Here is a 22,178-nt window from a genome sequence, read left to right on the forward strand (position 1 = left end):
TATATTCCTTTGAGTATATACCCAATAATGGGATTGCTGGGTCAAATGTTAATTCAGTTTTAGGTTTTTTCTTTTCTTTATATAGATGTAAAATAAAGTTTACTTTAGATTTTTGTTCCCATTGAGACCAGCATTTTAAATGCAGCCTTAAGCTAGTACCCTAACTTTTTTTTTTCAATTTTTTTTTCACTCATGGAATTTTTTTTATGGAATAACTAAATAAACTGTGTTTGAATAAAGTGTTGAAATTTTCTGATTTTATAGGTAAGACAATCAGAGAAGTCACTAACTCAAATCACATGGCTAGGTAGGGATTCCAAATGGTCTTGATATTGCAGTATCATTACTCTGAATTAATTCCAATCTCCATATCATTAACAGGCATCAAGAAACACAAATCCATGGCTGATTTTAATTTTACAATGGTTACTGAGTTTATCCTTTTGGGACTGACAGATCATGCTGAACTGAAGATGGTCCTCTTCGTGTTGTTCCTGTTGATCTACACTATTTCCCTGGTGGGGAATCTAGGAATGCTCTTTCTAATCTATGTAACTCCCAAACTCCACACACCCATGTATTATTTCCTTAGCTGTCTGTCATTTGTTGATGCCTGCTATTCATCAGTTTTTGCACCCAAAATGCTGCTGAACTTCTTTGTTTAGCGGGAGACAATCTTATTCTCTGCATATATTGTGCAGTATTTTTTATTCGTGTCTCTCCTTACCACTGAGGGCTTCTTGCTGGCCACAATGGCTTATGACCATTACATGGCCATTGTGAACCCTTTACTTTATACAGTAGCTATGACTAAAATAGTTTGTATTGTGCTCGTATTTGGGTCATGTGTGGGAGGTTTAATCAACTCATTGACACATACAATTGGCTTAGTGAAACTGTCTTTCTGTGGGCCAAATGTCATCAATCACTTCTTCTGTGATCTTCCCCCACTTTTGAAGCTGTCATGTTCTGACACATCTACGAATGAACTGTTGTTTTTGATCTTCTCTGGCGTTATTGCCATGCTCACTTTTTGACTGTGGTGATCTCCTACATCTTCATTGTTGCTGCTGTCCTGAGGATCCGCTCAGCAGCAGGTAGACATAAAGCCTTCTCCACCTGCACCTCTCACCTGATTACCGTGACCTTATTCTATGGATCGATAAGCTTTAGTTACAGCCTAAGGAACAAGGAAGTGAAGGAAGCTGTGAAAAGGGCTATAGAAATGAAACATTTTCCTTGTTAATTTCAAATTTCCATGTCCAAAAATAGACTACAAACAGTGGTTTGTCTAATGATATCTATAAAGATTTAATAAAATTTCGATCCTACAGGAGCCTTAGAGTTTATTCAATTGGAACCCTGTGTCTTACAGTGGAAAAAAAAGACCTAGAAAAATGTGCCATAGAAGACACGGCTGGTTCCCGTGTTAACTAATCTAAAAACCAGGCTAAGATCTAAGGTAGTTTTCTCTAGGCAATTGATGACGTTTTCATTCCTTCATATAAGTAAAAATAAATATTTATGGGATATATAGACACTCAAACACATATGCAAATAGAGACAATGATAAATTAATAAATAATACAATATATGTTGCCTTGGTCTCTCTATTGAGCATGGAAATAAGTAAAATACATTCAAGGCAAAAAGTATTGGTACTTTCCTTATCCAGGAAAAAGATAGATACATATACCAAAAATTAACCTGGATTATTTATTGCTTGATATTCTTCAAAATAAATATATACACTTAAAAATACTCAGAAAAAGAATATAGTACTAGATTACCTTTCCACTTGCAATGCTTAGTCTAAACCATTTCCCCATCCCTGGCCTCAGTTTCCACGACTACATATGAAATCATATTGGACAGAATGTCGTAGTTTTATTATCACTCCACATGGAAGGCTCACTAATACTCAGAGAAAGCTTACCCTGAAGACTTTCACTTCATATTTAGAAAGGATGACTCCAAACTCATTAGGATGTCGTTAATAATCAAATTCGCTTTCCTCTTTCCTTTAAAGATCTTCCAGAATCCTTTTTACACATTAAACAAAAAATCTCCCAGAAGAGTCATTCTAGGTAGGGAAAATATGTGAAGCCAATTATTTTCCCTTCAATTCAAATTATATGTACAAGTGCATCATCATAAGATCAAGCCTACAAATACTAATTGTCCCATATTGATTTATTCTCAAATTGTTGTAAACGATCCTATCTGGAAAAATATTAAAAATATATAAATAACAGTATTCTAGAGAATATATTCACTTACAAATAAAATGAAATATTTTAAAATTCTGTTTTAAATATTGAATTAACTGGTGACAAATGAGCTAAGCAGCACAATGAAACAGCTGAAGACTCAATAAAATATTAATTCATATATTTACATGGTAGGCTAGATTAAGTTTTTTTATCCTTATTGACAGCCACAGTTATGTAAGTGAATGGCACCAATGAGAAGGGGTGGAATTTCATGGGAAAATTATTATTGTTCTGTTTAGTGCCCACCTTCAACTCATCCTAATAAACAGTTGCAATATTATATTCTAAACAAAAACCAGGTGCTTCAATAAGAAAAATATCACTCCCACAATTCTGATAGAAATTGAGGTGGTTAGTGACAGATTTGTATAATGTAGATTGGAAAATGAGTAACATAATCATATATAAGTTTATTCTGAAACTAAGTGAAACTGAGTCAGGCATATCCTAAATGTCCCTACATGGTTGATACAAATAACTAATAGAAAACAAGTGAGAACACCAAAAATGAAATAATCTGTTCTCACTCCCATTAGTTGACATGCAAAATATCAGGAAAATAAAAATTTGAGAGTGTACTGTTACTGTTCAATATCAAATAAAATTTCAATATCAATACTAGAAGAAATCAGGACTCAGCAAATATTGATCTGACATGACTTTGTGGCGTCGGAAAACATCTATCAAATATGTGTTTTTATTCCATGTATGTAGCCTTGGAATTTGTGATGTGAAAATTGTCCTGACTTAGGGAAATATATTGCCGGCACCGTTTGGACTGGCTATGATGAAATTTGTATTATGATCATGATTGTTGCTATATGAAGACCCAGGACACAATGCAATGAATTTATGTTCCTAAGATCTGAGATTTTGTTGACTACAGCGATCCCAGCTATGATCGCTGTCATTGGTCAAACGTTGCCTGTATCTAAATTCCAACTGTTAGAATCATAGACATCTAGAGCTTACATCAGTTTTACATATTTCTTATGAATTCTCAGAATTCATAGATTCTCATTTTCATTCTTAGACTTCTCAGATATTCAGTTTTTGCTAGTATACCCTTCTGAGTCTAATATGTCCTAAAGTGCAAACTTGAACAATTTTTCTTTTCTTTTTTTTTTGAGACGGAGTTTTACTCTGTCGCCCAGGCTGGAGTGCAGTGACACAATCTTGGCTCACTGAAACCTCTGCCTTCTGGATTCAAGTGATTGTGATGTCTCAGTCTCCCAAGTAGCTGGGATTACAGGCTCCTGCCACCACATGCCTAGCTAATTTTTATACTTTTAGTAGAGATGGGGCTTCGCCATGTTAGTCAGGCTGGTCTTTAACTCCTGACCTCAGTTGATCTGCCTGCCTTGGCCCCCAAAATGCTGGGATTACAGGCATGAGCCACTGTGCCTGGCCCAGCTTCTTAAATTATTCTGGGCCGCCAGTAATGTGAATCATGTAAATTAAAATATATAATTAAAATCATACAGTGATTAGAGATAATAGTTGTGAAGTCCTTGAAAAATCATAGGCATTTAATAAATAGAAGCCATTCCTATCAGGACTCCTCTTGATTTTTTTGCAAGACCAAACAAATGCTCTTTTAAATATTTGTTATAATATTCCATGTTTGTTAGTTCATTTTCATTATTGCTTTATTTTAAAGTTGTTTCAAGTTTTCACCATGTTCTTATGCATTTGTGTTTGATTCTTTAGTTGCGTTTGAACTATATTAATGATAGTTTTTTAATTAATGATAGTTGCATTTGAACTATATTAATGGTAGTTTTTTCTTATTCACCCCCTCTTATATTTGTCGTTCTATCCTCCAATTATCAGCCTACTCAATATTTGTATTTTATTTTATTTTAGTTCTGGGGTACATGTGCAAGATGTGCAGGTTTGTTACACAGGTAAACATGTGCCATGGTGTTTTGCTGCACAGATCAATCCATCACCTGGATATTAAGCCTGACATGCATTAGCTATTTTTCCTGATGCTCTCCCTCCCCATCCTCCTGCCACAGGCCCCACCGTGTGTTGTTCCCCTCCCTGTATCCACATAGTCTCATTGTTCAGCTCCCACTTATAGGTGAGAAATGTGTTTGATTTCCTGTTCCTGAGTTAGTTTGCTAAGATAATGGCTTCCAGGTTCATCCATGTCCCTGCAAAGGACATGATTTTGTTCCTTTTTATGGCTGCATAGTATTCCATGGTGTGTATGTACTAATTTTTTTTTAATCCAGCATATCACTGATGGACATTTGGGTTGATTCCATGTCTTTGCTATTGTGAATAGTGCTCCAATAAACATATGTGTTCATGTATCTTTATAATAGAATAATTTATATTTCTTTGAGCATATACCTAGTAATGGGATTGCTGGGCCAAATGGTATTTCTGGTTCTAAATCTTTGAGGAATCGTCACACTGACTTCCACAATGGTTGAACTAATTTACATTCCCACCAATAGTGTAAAAGTGTTCCTATTTCTCTGCTACCTTACTAACATCTGTTGGTTCTTGACTTTTTAATAATTGCCATTCTGACTGGTGTGAGATAGTATCTCATTGTGGTTTTGATTTGCATTTCTCTGATGATCAGTGATGTTGAGCTTTTTTTTCAGATGTTTGTTGGCCCCATGTATGTCTTCTCTTGAGAAGTATCTGATCATGCTCTTTGCCCACTTTTTAATAGGGTTGTTTGGTTTTTTTTTCAGTGAATTTGCTTAAGTTTCTTTTAGATTCTGGATATCAGACCTTTACCAGATTAACAGATTGTAAAAATTTTCTCCCATTCTGTAGTTTGTCTATTTACTCTGATGATAGTTTCTTTGGCTGTGCAGAAACTGTTTAGTTTAATTGAATCCCATTTGTAAATTTTTGCTTTTGTTGCAATTGCTTTTGGCGATTTCTTTATAAAATCTTTGTCCATGCCTATGTCCTGAATGGTATTGCCTAGATTTTCTTCTAGGGTTTTCACAGTTTTGGATTTTCCACTTAAATCTTTACTCTATCTTGAGTTAATTTTTGTATAAAGTGTAAGGAGAAAGTCCAGTTTCAATTTTTACATATGGCTAACCAGTTCTTTCAGCACCATTTATTAAGTAGGGAATCCTTTCCCCATTGCTTGTTTTTGTCAGATTTTTTGAAGATCAGATGGTTGTAGATGTGCAGTTTTATTTCTGAGTTCTGTATTCTGTTCCATTGGTCTATGTGCCTATTTTTGTACCAACACCATTCCATTTTGGTTACAGTAGCCTTGTAGTATAGTTTGAAGTTGGATGCCTCCAGCTTTGTTCTTTTTGCTTAGTATTGTTCTGGCTTTACAAGCTCATTTGGTTAAATATGAATTTTAAAATAGTTTTTTTTCTAATTCTGTGAAGAATGTCAATGGTAGTTTAATGGGAATAGTACTGAATCTATAAATTGCTTTGGGTAGTATGGCCATTTTCACGATATTGACTCTTCCTGTCCATGCGCATGGAAATGGAATGTTTTTTCCATCAGTTTGTGTCCTCTCTAATTTCCCTGAGCAGTGGTTTGTAGTTCTCCTTGAAGAGGTCCTTCACTTCCCTTGTTAACTGTATTCCTAGGTATTTTATTATCTTTGGGGAAATTGTGAATGGGAGTTCATTCATGATTTGGCTCTCTACTTGTCTGTTGTGGTGTATAGGAATTCTTGTGATTTCTGCACATTGGTTTTGTATCCTAAGACTTTGCTAAAGTTGCTTATCAACTTAAGAAGCTTTTGGGCTGAGTCAATGGGCTTTTCTAGACATAGGATCATGTCGTCTGCAGACAAGGGCAATTTGACTTCCTGTCTTCCTACTTGAATATCCTTTATTTCTTTCTCTTGCCTGATTGGCCTGGTCAGAGATTCCAATAATATATTGAGTTAAGAGTGGTGAGAGAGGGCATCCTTGTCTTGTGCCAGTTTTCAAGGGGAATGCTTCCAGCTTCTGCCTATTCGGTATGATATTGGCTTTGGGTTTGTCATAAATGACTCTTATTTTGAGGTATGTTGTTTCAATATCCAGTTTATTGAGAGTTTTTAACATGAAGTGATGTTGAATTTTATAGAAGGTCTTTTCTGCATCTATTGAGATAATCATGTGGTTTTTGTCTTTAGTTCTGTTTATGTGATAAATTATGTTTATTGATTTGTGTATATTGAAACAGCTGTGCATCCTGGGGATAAACCCAACTTGATCATGGTTGATAAGCTTTTTGGTGTGCTGCTGGATTCAGTTTGCCTTTATTTTATGGAGGATTTTCACATTGATGTTTATGAGGGATATTGGCCTGAGGTTGTCTTTTTTTGTTGTTGTTATATCTCTGCCAAGTATTGGTATCAAGATGATGCTGGCCTCATAAAATGAGTTAGGGATGAGTCTCTCCTTTTTAATTGTTTGAAATAATTTCAGAAGAAATGGTACCAGCTCCTGTTTGTACCTCTGGTAGAATTCAGCTGTAAATACATCTGGTCCTGGGCTTTTTTTGGTTGGTAGGCTATTTATTACTGCCTCAATTTCAGAACTTATTACTAGTCTATTCAGGGATTCAAATTCTTCCTGGATCAGTCTTTGGAGGGTGTATGTGTCCAGGAATTTATCCATTTATTCTAGATTTTCTACTGTATTTTCATGTTTATAGTATTCTCTTATGGTTGCTTGTATTTCTGTGGAGTCAGTAATGATATCTCCCTGATCATTCCTGATTGTGTTTGTTGGAATCTTCTCTCTTTTATTCTGTATTAGTCTAGCTAACAATCTATCTATTTTCTTTATTGTTTTTCAAAAAAAAAAAAAGCTCCTGGATTTGTTGATTTTTTTGAAGGAATTTTTGTATCTCTATCTCTTTCAGTTCCATTCTGAGCTTGGTTATTTGTTGTCTCTTAGCTAGCTCTGGGGTGTGTTTGTTCTTGGTTCTCCAGTTCTTTTAGTTGTGATGTTAAGATGTCGATTTGAGATCTTTCTAGCTTTTTAATGTGGGCATTTCATGCTATAAATTTCCCTCTTAACTATGCTTTAGCTGCATTCCAGAGATTCAGATATATTGTCTCTTTGTTCTCATTGGTTTCAAAGAACTTTTTGATTTCTGCCTTAATTTTATTATTTACCTGGAAGTCATTCAGGAGCAGGTTGTTCAATTTCCATGTAGTTGTGTGGTTTTGAGTGAGTTTCTTAATCTTTATTTCTAATTTGATTGCACTGTAGTCTGACAGACTGTTATTATTTTAGTTTTTTGCATTTGCTGAGTGTTTAACTTCCAATTATCTGGCCAATTTTAGAGTATGTTCCATGTGACACCAAGAAAAACGTATATGCTCTTGTTTTGGGTGGAGTGTTCTGTAGTTATCTATCAGGTCTACTTGATCCAGGGCTGAGTTCAAGTCCTGAATATCAATTAATTTTCTCTCTCAGTGATCTGTCTAATATTGACAGTGGGGTATTAAAGTCTCTTACAATTATTGTATGGGGGTTTGAGTCTCTTGGTAGGTCTTTAAGAACTTGTTTTATGAAGCTGGGTGCTCCTGGACTGAGTGCGTATGTATTTAGGATAGTTAGCTCTTCTTATTGAATTAAATCCTTCCCCATTATGTAATGTCCTTCTTTGTCTTTTTTTACCTTTGTTGGTTTAAAGTCCTTTGTCAGAAACTAGGATTGTAACCTCTCCTTTTTTTTTTTTTGCTTTCCATTTGCTTGGTAAATTTTCCTCCAACCCTCCATTTTGAGCCTATGTGTGTTTCTGCACATGAGATGTGTCTCTTGAATGTAGCACATCAATGGGTCTTGTCTCTGTATCCAGCTTGCCATTCTGTGTCTTTTAAATGGGACATTTAGCCCATTTATATTTAAGGTTAATATTATTATGTGTGAATTTGATCTTGTGATCATGATGCTGGCTGGTTAATTTTGCAGACTTGTTAATGTAGTTGCTTCATAGTGTCATTGCTCTGCGTACTTCAGTGTGTTTTTGTAGTGGTTGCTAATGGTTTTTCCTTTCCATGTTTAGTGCTTCCTTCAGAGCAGTTGCAAGGCAGGACTGGTGGTGACAAAAATCCCTCATCATTTGCTTGTCTGAAAGGGATTGTATTTCTCCTTCACTTATGAAACTTAGTTTGGCCAGATATAAAATTCTGGGTTGGAAATTATTTTCTTTAAGAATGTTGAATATTGGCCTCCCATCTCTTCTGGCTTGTAGAGTTTCTTCTGTGAAGTTTGCTTTCAGTCTGATGGGCTTCCGATTGTAGGTGACCTGGCCTTTCTCTCAGGCTGCCCTTAACATTTTTTCCTTCATTTCAACCTTGGAGAATCTTTTGGTTATGTGTCTTGGGATAGATCTTTTCATGGAGTATCTTAATGGAGTTCTCTGGATTCTCTGGATTTGAATGTTGGCCTGTCTTGCTAGGTTAAGGAAGTTCTCTTGGATGATATCCTGAAGTGTGTTTTTCATCTTGGCCCCTCCCCACCTACTCAATAGTTTAAAATTTTTTTTTTATGTTCAGCTAATAAAGTGACAAAAATATTGAACCTTATAATTACCCTAGTATCCTAATTGGTTAAGTTACCCCAATATTAAAAAGCAATCTACTCTATGAAAGTTCACATAAATACATGTGCATGCATATGCACACGCACACACACCTGAATTCTACATTCATTTTTGGGTTCTCTCACACTGGAACATGTGTATATTTTTCATAGCTACTACAAATAATAATGTATTAGTAGAAGGATATGACCATGACAAAATGGAATTTAGAGCTCTTTACAAATAATATACATACTATATTACCTGTAATATGTACATATAAATTATGTAAATTTTAATTATTACCAGTGGAGTTAATTTTTAACAGTTCAGATTTTGCTTGTAGAGCCCCACATAGGTGAGGCAAGAACATCTGTGACAATTTTTCTCTGAAAGTGAGAAAAGGCCAAATATTTGAATTGTTATACTTTGGAAAGAGTGCTGGGGCCTTACTTTCCCCAGGCCAATTTTTAGCTATTTTAATGAAATCTAGTTTTTAATAAGTCACTGGGGAGTCTATCCTCCAAAGGCCCCAAGCCAAATATAAACACAACAGTCTGAAAATTAAGAGAAAAGAGCCAGGGCTTCCTCTCAACACCAAGTAGGTGTTTATGTGTTCTAACAAAGGGTTTATAAATACCTTCTCCTGTTTTGAAAAAGAGCAACTCTCAGTACCTACTGCAAGTATAATATGAGAAAGAAGCATTTGCCTCAAATCCATTTCAATCATTGAGATGAGTGAAATAGAATTACAATATTCCCAGCATCAACTGGCTTTTGTGAAATAATTTGTGGGTTTATTTTATATTTTCCTCAAGTAGTTGTATTTAAAGCTTCATATCTTTGATCAATATAAGTTACAGAGGAGAATTTATTTGAAGAAATTCTTTGAAATATAAGGCTAGCTATTATAAACTGTTGAATTTTGTTAAATCTAAGAAAAGGAACAGCGTTTTCTTTGGCCTTATTTCAAGCAATAATTTTGAGCGTCAAACATTATTTTATTGTAATTGATTTTATAGCAAAAGGAAAATACAATGTGAAAAGTAGTCCAGGTCAAAATGGTCATTTATTAAATAAAAATTAAAATTAAAGAAACAAATGTGAAATTAGTGAAATAAGAAGAAACTCATAGCCAGTCACAAATTTGGTTTGCTTAAAAAGAAAGTCAATCAAGGCAAAGCTGGCTAAACAATATTAAACCAAAGAAGGCAAAGAACAAAAAGGGTAATTTCGTCAAGGAGTAATTTGTCAAGTATGTGGACAGACACCTCTATTTTCTCAGTCTATTTTCTTCGTTTTACTTTGAATAGGCAACAGACATTCAGAGAGCTCCTATGGCATGCCAGACAGTTTTCACATATTTTCTTTCTTTTATTAGTATAAATTTAAAGAGTTCAAGTGCAGCTTTGTTCCATGGATACATGGTGTCATGGTGAAGTCTGGGCTTTTATTGTAACCATTACCCAAATGATGTACATTTTACCCATTAATTGATTTCTCATCCCTCATTTCCCTCTCTCCTCCTATCCTTCTGAGTCTCCAATGTCTATTATTCCACGTATGCAAGTTTTCACTTATTTTCTGAATTCTCACAATTATATGTAGGGGAAGATTTATAGATGAATCCAATAGTTTGGCATAAAATTACAAGTTTCTCCGGTAAAAAGTGACTAGTCATTCTTTTTAACTTTTTGCAATTTCAGTGAAATTGACATAAATGAAGCTATCTTGGAGCCTGTTTGCAGTATTTGAATTGTTATTAAATAGCTTACTTTACCTCACACTGGTAGTACAAGGTAGAAATCGAAGCCCAGTTCTTTATCACTCTTTATTTAATATTAGGGAAATATTATTCCCAAATAATTTTGGATTGTGGATTGTGAATTATCATACTAATAAATGTTCTGTGAATATATATGTCATTGTCAAATTAATATAAAAAATGCTTTATGTTTTTGAAAACTCTCAACCACAGTAGTATAAGTACACCTAAAATTTGTACATAAAGACAATTTTCCTTAAATATATGTAACCCAGTGTTTTCCAAATATAATAGATATATAACTTACTTTTTATGTATTTTTGGTTAAATGGTAAAACCTAAAATACAATTAATAATTATTTTCTAAATAAAAAGATCCATATGTGATTTAATGTGCAGAATACACACGCTCCGGCCCCGAAATAAAATGTGAGGTTTTGACTGCAGAGATTAAAACATTTTGAAAAGCTTTCATGACTCAATAAATAATGAAAAAAAAATGAAAATCTCAGGTATAGACAAATCCAAGCTGTTGGATAAGAAATGCTATAGGAATTCAGAGGGTGAAATGATGAATATCACTTGGAGTTTCAGAAGATGACTTCCTGGTATAAATGTGTTTTTAAAAACAAACAATTTTATTATGATAGAAAATGTTTGATTTTTTAAATTCTATATTCAAGACACCCCGATTCTCACTTTTTTCATAAATAACCTATATGTTTTATTAGATGAGATTTTATGTATGTATATGTGTTCACATATCCACATATATAAAAACATACACATATATATTCTTTTGTGTTATTGTTTAATGTATGTCTTGAGTACTAGCTGTCTAAATATCATAGAAAGTAATTTTGCCAGATGTATAAAAAATCCACCTGTTAAATATTGAGGATGTTTGGGGTTTTGTTGTGGCTCCTTGCTAAATAATTTTCTTCCTTAATGGATGAGGTCCTTGCCTTCTATTCCGGAATCTGTAATATACCGTTACCCAGAATCCACCTCTTAAACTCTCTCTGTCAAACAAATGTTCCTATTAGAGCTCTGCAGGGAAATTCTAATTTCTCCACAGGTTCTTATGTGATGCGTAATGTTCATTTATATTCCTTAGTGAGATCCAACAAAGGTCTGTATCAGGCTAACTTTTGCATGCAAAATTCAAATTTACCATGGATAATTATTATTGATAATAAAAACCATGTATTTTCTAAAGAAGTTGATAGCTGCAATTTATTTATTCAGCTGTACTCTGTGGTTATTTTTCCTATTGTTCCCTGCAGATCCCTCATAGGGAAGCCATATAAATGGCTGACAGAAATGTCACTGTGATAACTGAATTCATCCTCCTGGGGTTGACTGATAACCCTGAAATGAATGTTGTCCTTTCTGTGCTCTTTCTATTAATCTATCTCATTACTGTGTTGGGCAACATTTGGATTATCATAATAATTCTGGCTAGTGCCCAACTCTATTCACCCATGTCCTTTTTCCTTAGCCAGTTGGCTTTCTTGGATTTCTGCTATTCTTCAGTCTTGATTCCTAAAATGTTGGTGAATTACATAGCAGGACAGAAAGTCATCTCCTATCACGGTTGCCTCCTTCAGTATTCCTTTGTCAACTTGTTCCTGACTACTGAATGCTTCCTCCTGCCTGCCATGGCATGTGATCGGTATCCCGCTGTTTGCCACCTACTTCACTACAAGGTCTCATGACTCCTACTTTCTGCATCTACCTGGTGACTGTTTCTTACCTGCTGGGCTCTGTAAACTCCCTCACCCACCTGAGTAGCTTACTCAGTTTGTCTTTCTGTGGGCCCAATGTTATCAACCATTATTTCTGTGACATTCCATTGCTCTTCCAACTCTCCTGTTCCAACACCCAACACAGTAAGATTTTATTTACTGTCCTTTCTGGAGCAACATCAGTGACTACCTTTTTGATAGTGGTTAGTTCCTATCTGGGAATCCTGCTCACTGTCCTGAAGATACATTCCACCAGGGGCAGAAATAAAGCCATATCCACATGTGCCTCCCACCTAATGGTAGTGGCTCTCTTCTATGGAACAGTGATATTTACTTATCTGGGAACCAGCTCTAGCTACTCACAGGATAGAGCCAAAATTCTGTCTGTGGTGTATACACTTTTGTTGCCAATACTAAATCTTCTAATATATAGCGTGAGAAACAGAGAAGTCAAAGAAGCCATGAAAATGATTATTAAGAGAAAAATACTTCCTCAGTGAGCATGAATTTTCAGCCAGAAACATTTAAGACTATTTATCGGTGCTGCAGTAAGTACATTGTTAAATATATGTGGGACTTTTGGGGTGGAGGCAGAAAGCTATTTTCAAAGCAGTGTATGTGCAAAAATGCATTCATTATTAGCCTTCAGAAACATACATACGCACATGCGAGCACATAAACATACACACACATATATCTGGGAAACATTTCTTTTACACTTTTAGGTTTATTAGTTAGAAGGCCCGTTAATTAAAATGACAAAGGAATGATTAACAATAGAAGTGACAAAGTTTATTCATACACATATGGGAGCACACGAAAGAACTGGCTCAATAATTAGAGACTAGGGTTTATATACTTATTTTGACACATCAAAGCAAAGGATGAGAAAGGCTTCTATAGGAAGAACAAATGAACTTTTAACAGAACAAATAGGAGACAAAGTTTCCGATAGTGTTTGTTTTATGCAGATTCCCGTGTTCCCTTTCTTCTTCTAGGCAGAAAATCCTCCCGCTAGAGGCAATTTATGGAGGTTTCATTCTCAGAAGTGTCTGCCTTTACTATAAGAAAAGCTCTGATAAAGCTTCTTTCTGCATTTGTTGAATCTCAAATGTCTTCAGATAAAAATATTTTTATGCCACTTTGGTATAATTTGAATCCTTTCAAATCCCAAATTGTGATTCTGAAAATCTAACTTCCTATGTAATAAACTGTCACCCATTTTCTGTGGATTGGTTAATTATAAAATACAATCTTCAGTTTTGTAAAAAATATAGAAGAACCAGTAGGTGCACAATCACAGAGACATGTAGCAGACACACAGGCACACACGCACACATGCACACACATCTCTCAAGGAATATTGGTTAAAGGAAGAGTACTGACTTCTCCTTCTTCTTAGTGACGTCCAAGAGCTGAGCCATTTTGCAGATTTTGAGATTCTTCTGAAACAAGAACGTGAAACCAAGCATCAACGGGATAAAAACTCACCCAAGATCAGACAACATCAATATTTGAGAGTCAGAATTCAAATATACCTATACTTGTATACTTGTACACAGACCTCCTCCTCATTTACATTAACAAATAACCTTTAAATTTCCTGCGTGTATTTTATGTGCCATCTTTTTCTAGAATTGTGAAAATTTGCATATTTTATTTTAAAAAGTAATTCTACAGTCACAGATGGTTTCTCTTTAGGGTGACTCCAATTCTGCCAGTTAACAGAAAAACCAAAACAACAACGTAAAGGTATTCTGTTATATTACAGAATATCATAATTCACCAAAAATCAGCCTTCAGGGAACTTCCATAAAAGAATACAACCATTTGAAAATGCTAAAAGTTACACGTTTAACAAAGTGGCTTTTGGAATCCCATATGGCCTATGTTCATCTATCATTCCAGATGGTGTTTATGGTTCTGATCACTTGGCCATCCATCAAATCTCAGTCCAGCAGCATTGTTATTCTCATAATTGTTAAGAATGTAACCATGCTCTTTGTTAAATGATATTATTGCAATATGTAGTGAATAATAGTTTTAGGTTTTAAAAGAATGTTTGTATCTATCAAACAGAGTTCATAGCAATAAATCTTATCTGTTAAAATCTATAAAAGTCTTTGAATTTCTTTATTACTGCTTCACAATGAAAGTTATGGAAATTTATAATTAAATGTGTTAAAGCATATTTTATTTCATTCTTTCTATACAGCTCACAATTTCAGAAGAATCTCATTGTCAAATATTTTGATAACAGCACATGAATTTGCCAAAAAATAAGTAATTACCTTTATTATCATAACCAAGTTTTCAAAACCAAAAATATTGCCTAGTAAGGGAGTCCCTAGGACATAAAAAGCAGCTTTCTGAAAGATATCTCATAATCACACACCAAAATTTAAATCGACATTAAGTCTACCAAAGTATATCTCTCTTGGTCTTATATACTTAAGGCTTTTACATTTAACAACGTAATTTACAGCATAATAATAAAGTGCTCCACTTTTTAAATTATTTTCATCTTCATAGACTCCAAATAATGGCATGTTTTTGGTAAAACATATATAAACATTTCTGTTTTGATATTTTGCCTAATTATTTTCCAAAAATTTGTATAGAATCTAATTACTTCAGCAATGCAATTATTGTATTTATTTAAAAGTTTAGTTATTATAACTAAACAGAAATAATGAATATATTGTATAATAAAATCTTCAAAAAATAAAAACAGATAAAACTAACGATGTGAAAATTAACGAAAGTACAATAATTGATCATGATCTTCTTTCTACAAGTTATTTACTAACTTCATGAGAAACAATTTGAGAAAGTAAGGTTTCTCTGTGTTTTTACTCAGTAATGGATTTGAGATTATGCTCGTTGGACCAAAATCGTGAAAAGAGAAGCATATTAAATTAAATAATAGGAGATGAAATTCAAGGGGATAGACTTTCTGAAATACTATAAACTTACACAGAGGGGTATTATTTAGAAACACCATTAAAGCTACAAGAAACCTAGAAGTCTTTAAATATTTGTTGCACAAACTTTCAATTGTTAGGAAAGTTTTCCCAATAGCTTTAGCTTGTATTATAAAAAGGCAACAAAAATTAATTTATCAGGTCTAGCAAGAGCTTCGATTGTGGATAGTTTCTCCAACAATCACTAAATAACCCTATTCAAGCAAATATTTCTCTATAGTTTGCTTTATTTGCTTTTGTACTTTGTGATGACCATGTTTCTGACCTGAATTTTATGCATTAAAACAGCTTAAAACAGTCTAACTTTACAGCATGTGAGTGAAAGTGGTTTCTTTCTTTAGCTCCATAGTCAATCTGAAAATTTGTGTTTAATTTTGGTTTCTAATAAAAGCCTCTGTTAGCAGTGCAATGCTGATTTCATATATCTGTCTGTCTATATTTTATATAGATATAAGAATCCATGTATATATAAATGAAAAGGAGTGTTTCTATGCTATGATTAAAGTGTTTATGATCTTCTTTAATCTTTAGTAGTCAATCTTGAACTAATATGTATAACTGTGGAATGTCATATATTTAACATGTCCCAAATTGTTTAAGTTCTTTGCAGGGGAAAGTATTAAGGATAATGAAGACACATCATGTGGAGAATATTGAATTGAAAGGGTTAGAGAACAAATTATAGTTTTCTCTTATTGAAAACAGGCCATGAAGACAAGGGATTAAATTTGTTTTATAGAGTTCAAAGGAATCCAATTATTAAAATTTAAAAATTTTTGAACAAATGCAGTTCAAAGTCAATTGAATGTTTATTTAATAATAACTACTTATATGCTATGTGAAAACACATTTTAACTCAATGTAGACTACCCCAAGATCCAGTGATAAACATCACTTGGAAGATTTAAGCTAAAGTGAACATTTGGTGACACTTTTTAGGGAGAGGTATGAATATCAGATGGATGGTTATGTGTGTTGGTTTCTGAAGGCCAGCCCAACAATGAGGCATTTTACTGGTGGCTAGCAAATGTACTTTAACTTAGAAATACGAAAAAACTGAAAACGGCCCTTTTTACTGCTTTCATGTGATTTTTTAAAATCAGAAAAAATTAAGAATTAAAGGGAAACTTCTAATCTGTTCTTCTGATGACAAAACCAAGTATTGGACAGAATATATGCTTTTTCATTAGATCTCATGACTTACTAAGCATTCTGAACTTCAGTCCATTTCGCATTTTGCTGTACATACCTTGAAACAGCAATTTGTTCCACAAGCTAACAAACATAACTAAGAAAATCTGAGTAGAGATATTCACATTTTATTGGACATTTGAGTATTTTACATCTCATCCAAGACAAATCTTTATTTTTCTGAATGCCTTTCAACTTCCTCAACCCCAATGTTCTAAAACTAATATCACCGTATTCCATGCACCCATTTTCTATTTTTATATTATTTTGTTTGAATAAAATGTTTCCACTCACTTAGTTACACAAGCCAAATATCTGGCAAGCTGGCAAGTCAGCATAGATCTATCATCTCTTGTTTTTTTTTTTTTTTTTTTTAGACAGAGTCTCGCTCAGTCGCCAGGCTGAAGTGCAATGGCACAATCTCAGTTTACTGTTGTCTCTGCCTCCCAGGTTCAAGTGATTCTCCTGCCTCAGCCACCCGAGTAGCCTGGACTACAGGCGCATGCCACTATGCTTGGCTAATTTCTTTTTTTTTTTTTTTTTTTTTTTGTATTTTAGTAGAGACAAGGTTTCACCATGTTGGCCAGGATGGTCTCAATCTCCTGACCTCGTGATTCTCATGCCTCGGCCTCCCAAAGTGCTGCGATTACAGGTGTGAGCCACCACACCCGGCCACACATCTCTTTTATTTTCTTCAAATACTTACTCGATTAGGTCTTGTTAATTCTGTATCTAGGAAACCCACCGGATTAGTTTATTTTTCTTTATTAATTATCATTGCCACCATTTCAGCTCAGGATCCAATGTTTGCTAATCTTAACTGTTGAGAGCCTCCTAGTGTCTCCCCTTGCAGCCTACCTAGTTCTCCTTTAATGTGTCTTCAATTTTACCTCAGAGCAAAGTTTTTAGTCACAACACTTTCCTTAATTCTACACATTGTCCTTTTAATAAGAATTCACGTGCTTACATGTCTCTTTTTAGATTTTACATCCTCTATTGCCTCTCCCATTTTCCAGCTTCATACTAAAGATTCCTTTTGTAGTAAATGACTTGCTTTCCTCAATTTACCATGGTGTAAATTCTTCTCTCTGTACCCTTCTATATGTCTGTCATTTTGTTTAGAGTATTTTCCCTACAATATAGTAACTATTCTCAAATTCAGGAGAAATAATTTTACCTCTCAAAAGATTTTCATGGTAATGTCTTTGAGAAAATTAAGCCCCTTCATTCATCCTTCTATAATTACACATTGCATTGCAAAAATGGATTCTACTTTTTTGTTTTCACTTCTAACCCTTCCTTTGAGCTGTTTGTTTCTATAAGAAAATGACTGTATCTTATTCAACCATGGTTCCCAGGTTACTAGGAAAGTGATTATCACATAGGAAGTGCTCAATATTTACTTGTTTAATAAATTAAGAAGTTAATTATTTCATAGAATTGATTTCCTACCTGTCACACACTAGCATATTTGATATTGAAAAGTAAATAGATAATAATAAATTAGGGAGTTTTCAAACTGTATTACAGTTTAAAAAGCTACATTTTTAATAAGGCTTTCAGTAACACTTAAAGAGATGGTTATATAAATAGTAAATAAAGGTATGAGGATGCTTTCCTCATGTATACCTATAAAATAAATTTTTAGTAAAATAATCTTTGATTTATCAAGTTCTGTTAAATGTGGAGCTTGATAAGATATAAACAGTAAATGTAGACAAAGTTATGAGGAAACGGATGGTTAGGGACTATGTTCATAGAAATAAACATTTGTCCAACCATTCTAAAATGCCTCACAGTAGTGTGTCATGGAAAGTCATAGTTTTGGTCTCAGAATAGTACTTTTCAGTTGTTTACTTAAGGAAAATAAATCAATGCATATTTTGCATTAAAAAACACATAAAAAGCATGATTAATGGAGATAACCAACAGTGGAGAAATCAGTTTAATAAATGTGGATGTATAAATGTAACAGATTATTATAAAGTCACTTACATTATTATCTACCTAGAATAGATATTTAGTGAATATCTATCATATCCTCGACATCATTCTAAATGTTTCATATATGAAATTCAATTGAATATTCACAGACACACGAGGCAGGTACTAGTATTGTCACTTTACAAACATGGAAACTGATGATATGAGAGCTTAAGAAGCTTTCATAAGGTCACAGAGTAAGTATATGACATTTCTAGACACAAATTTGGAATTATGCTTTCCAAATATAACCATTTTCCATTATAGCATAAAGTCATTTTTTGAAGTTATAATTACAAAATGTTGAGAATGTAAAAGTATTAAAAATATGTGTGATTTATTATTAAGGGAAAATATAAATACACAAATAATAATCATAAAATATTGTTCAGATCCTTTTTTTCTAAATGCCATAGTTTCATAAAAGCAAGAATTCTTAGAGAAGTAGTTAATTCTAGAGTTGAGTCCAGGAAAATACAAGATGACCTGGAACAGTTTGTGTGGTAGAGTGTAAGGAGTAAAAAACAATGATGGAAAGAATTTTAAAAAGTAGGGACATGTTCAAAGAGCATAGAGTCCAGGAGCCAATTAGATGGTGGTTCCATTAGTTTTAAGCAACAGAATAAATGATGTCAGCATGGAATAATAACACAAAGAGTAAATAATTATGAGTGTATAATGGTTTAAATAGAAGACTGAATAAGTAAATATATAGGGGAGAAGTAATAACTCTACCTTTATGAATAATTTCAATATATTGAAAGAATAAGGGAAACAACAAATTTCTACCAAAATACCACAGTAATAATTGCCACAAGCAACAAACATATTGATAAATGGTAAAAAGTAGTAATGAAATATTTACATAGTCTAAGTTACCTTTCCCCAAATAAATATTTAATAAGTACAAAGAAAGAATTGTAATACTACAGTAAAAAATTCTGGCACACACTAAGTGATCGAGTTTAATATCACTAGTCATATCACCTATCAGCATCATATGCCCTGTGATAAAATGGAGGATGTTTACAGATTGCCTCTCTGAAACTCTTCCCAGTCATGAAAAACCTCAACTTAATCAGGAGAAAACATCCAGCAAAGTTCAACTGAAGAATATCCTATAAAATATTTGACATGTACTAAAAAAACCATCACAGCCATGAAAGAAAAGGGAAGACTATAGAACAGAAACAGACTCCAACAGCCTAAGCAGGCAGGACAATAACCACAACATGGCATCCTGGATTGGATCCTGGAAGAGGAAAAGAGGACTTTAGTGGAAAATTTAGTAAAATTATGATGTCTGTAGTTTAGCTAGTATTATCAATATAAATTTCTTAAGTATTAATATTCACATTGTGATTAATTTTAACATTAGTAAAGCTAGAAGAAGTGTTTATAGAAAATCTGTAGGTCTAAAGTTATTTAATAAAAAAGTTAAAAAAGTTGATTGACAGAAACCAAGATAGATGTATAGAAAAAATATAAATTCAATTAATCAAGTAGTTATTAAATGTCTATTTATCTTGTAATATGGCCAACAATAGCCCCATATCAACTGTGTATTTGTGACCACAATACATATTAGTTCGCCAAATATCAGAACATTAAATAGCTGAGACAAAATTTGAATCTTGAAAGAGGCAATTAACACTAGGTAATGTGAAAGGAGAAATGATATTGTTTTCATATTTCACACAAAGCATAGTGCCTGCCATCTAACAGCTGTTTAATCAATTTGTGTTGAACAAATAAGTAAGAGGGTAGATGAAACATTGAGATTGCAGGTGTACAACCTAATTCTTTGAAAGTTTTATTTTCTCAAGTTGCGCACTTAGTGCGGGAAGAAATTGCTGTAGTCTCTCCTTATCCTCAAAGAGCCTATGACCCCCAGTGGATACCTGAAATTTCAGATAGTATCAAACTTGATATATACTGTTTTTTTTCCTGTAATACATATTTAAGATACAGATTAATTTTAAATTAGACACAGTAAAAGATTAACAACATAACTACTTATAAAATGGAACCATTATAACAATACCCAGAAAAGCACATTTAAACCTATGAATTGTCTATTCCTGAAGGTTTCCTTTTAATATTTTCAGACTGATTGACCAATGGTAACTGAAACAACAGAAAGTAAAACCACAGATAATGGGGGCCTACTGTATACCATTTATTTTGTCCGAATATCTGATAATATTGAGCATCAGTAAGTGATATGGCACATCTATAATAGATTTTCTTTTTTAAAATCTCTAATATTAGCGATGGTTTCTATCACTACAAAAATATATATTTTTTTCCTGTAAGGAATCTGTCTTGTTTCATTATGTAACACTAGGGAGAGATTTGTTAAAAGATACAAAATTACAGCTAAATAAGAGGAATGTGTTCTATTGTTCTGTACTACTGTACAATGACTATAGTTAACAATAATGTATTATGTAGTTTCAAGTAGCGAGAAGGAGGATATTGAATATTCCCAACAAAAATAAATGATAAATGTTTGAAATGATAGATATATATGATCTGATCACTATATATTATGTATTTTAAAACATCACTATGTACTCCCATGAATATATACAGCTATTATTTGTCAATTAAAAAATAAGCCCTTTTAAAATATAAGTGATGTAAGAGAATGTAACGATCACAGTAGAAGAAGAATTTCATTAGGCAAGTCTGTGAGATCCTTCCAAGCTAGTGTTCGTCAAAGTATAATCCATGTAATGTGGGGCATTTTGAAAAATTTAATTTTATGGGTCAATATCAGACCTAATAAACCAGAATCTGCACAGTAGTGTGGGCTAGGAAGCTGCTTTGAAACAAACAAACACAAGAGATAATGTGAATACAATTGTGTGAAATATTGTATTTACTCATAAATTGAGCATTAAATGGAGAACATGAGTTTGATTTGTACCGTAGGTTTCTTCTTCATTTTCCTAGATGGCAACTTATTATCAGACAATGATATTACGTATATACCTTTAAGCACCATTAAAAATAATTGGATGCCTGAGTTAAAAGTAGACACATCAATGTTTGTTGACATCGATGGTAATATAATTTCAACACATGTTAACAGCATTGAATCAGTGAGTAGGAAAGCTTACTTCCATTTCATGGGAGGGTTATCTGGGAAACAGACAAATGCAGTGGTTATCTGAGATTCCCTAACATCATATGTCTCCTTTAGTTTCATAATAATTTAATGTTTCATACATGTTTCACGTCTATATATCTACCAATAATGTGAAAATGACATGATATTTAAAACGAAATCAATTGATTTTTTCAATGTATCTGCTGCCATTTAACTGAAAAACGCAAAAATGAGGAATATATATTTCCTAACACTTCCATTAGAGATATACCCCAGGCAAATTAAGAATAGACCCTGGAGTACGATTAAAATGTGAATTTCAACAGATCAAAGATGCTAATTGAACAACCTTTTATTAGGTGAGTTTGTTTGAGGAAGAGTTGCAGGTATAAGAATACTGCTTAACACATGAGCTTTCAAAAGAAAATCTTTTGTTATGGGATTGCTTTAGAGATACACTAAGAAAAAAACAATTCTAAATAAGAATCCAGGCTTGAGCAAAAAAGATAAATTTTTAATTCTCAAGAATATGCATAAAAAACAAGTTAACAAGAAGTTAATTTGGCTCTTATTTCTAGCCTATCAATG

General features: G+C 33.4%; 1 protein-coding gene across 1 annotated transcript; it reads left to right on the forward strand.

The window, feature by feature from the left end:
* The first annotated feature begins 401 nt into the window (after positions 1 to 401).
* Positions 402 to 1,246, forward strand: LOC100599984 (olfactory receptor 1052). Its single transcript, XM_012509262.2, is given in 2 exon segments — positions 402 to 1,032; positions 1,035 to 1,246. Coding segments are annotated over 2 exon segments (843 nt in total).
* Positions 1,247 to 22,178: the final 20,932 nt, after the last annotated feature.

The sequence above is a fragment of the Nomascus leucogenys genome, chromosome 4 (assembly GCF_006542625.1).
Source record: "Nomascus leucogenys isolate Asia chromosome 4, Asia_NLE_v1, whole genome shotgun sequence".
In the NCBI taxonomy this organism is placed as follows: domain Eukaryota; kingdom Metazoa; phylum Chordata; class Mammalia; order Primates; family Hylobatidae; genus Nomascus; species Nomascus leucogenys.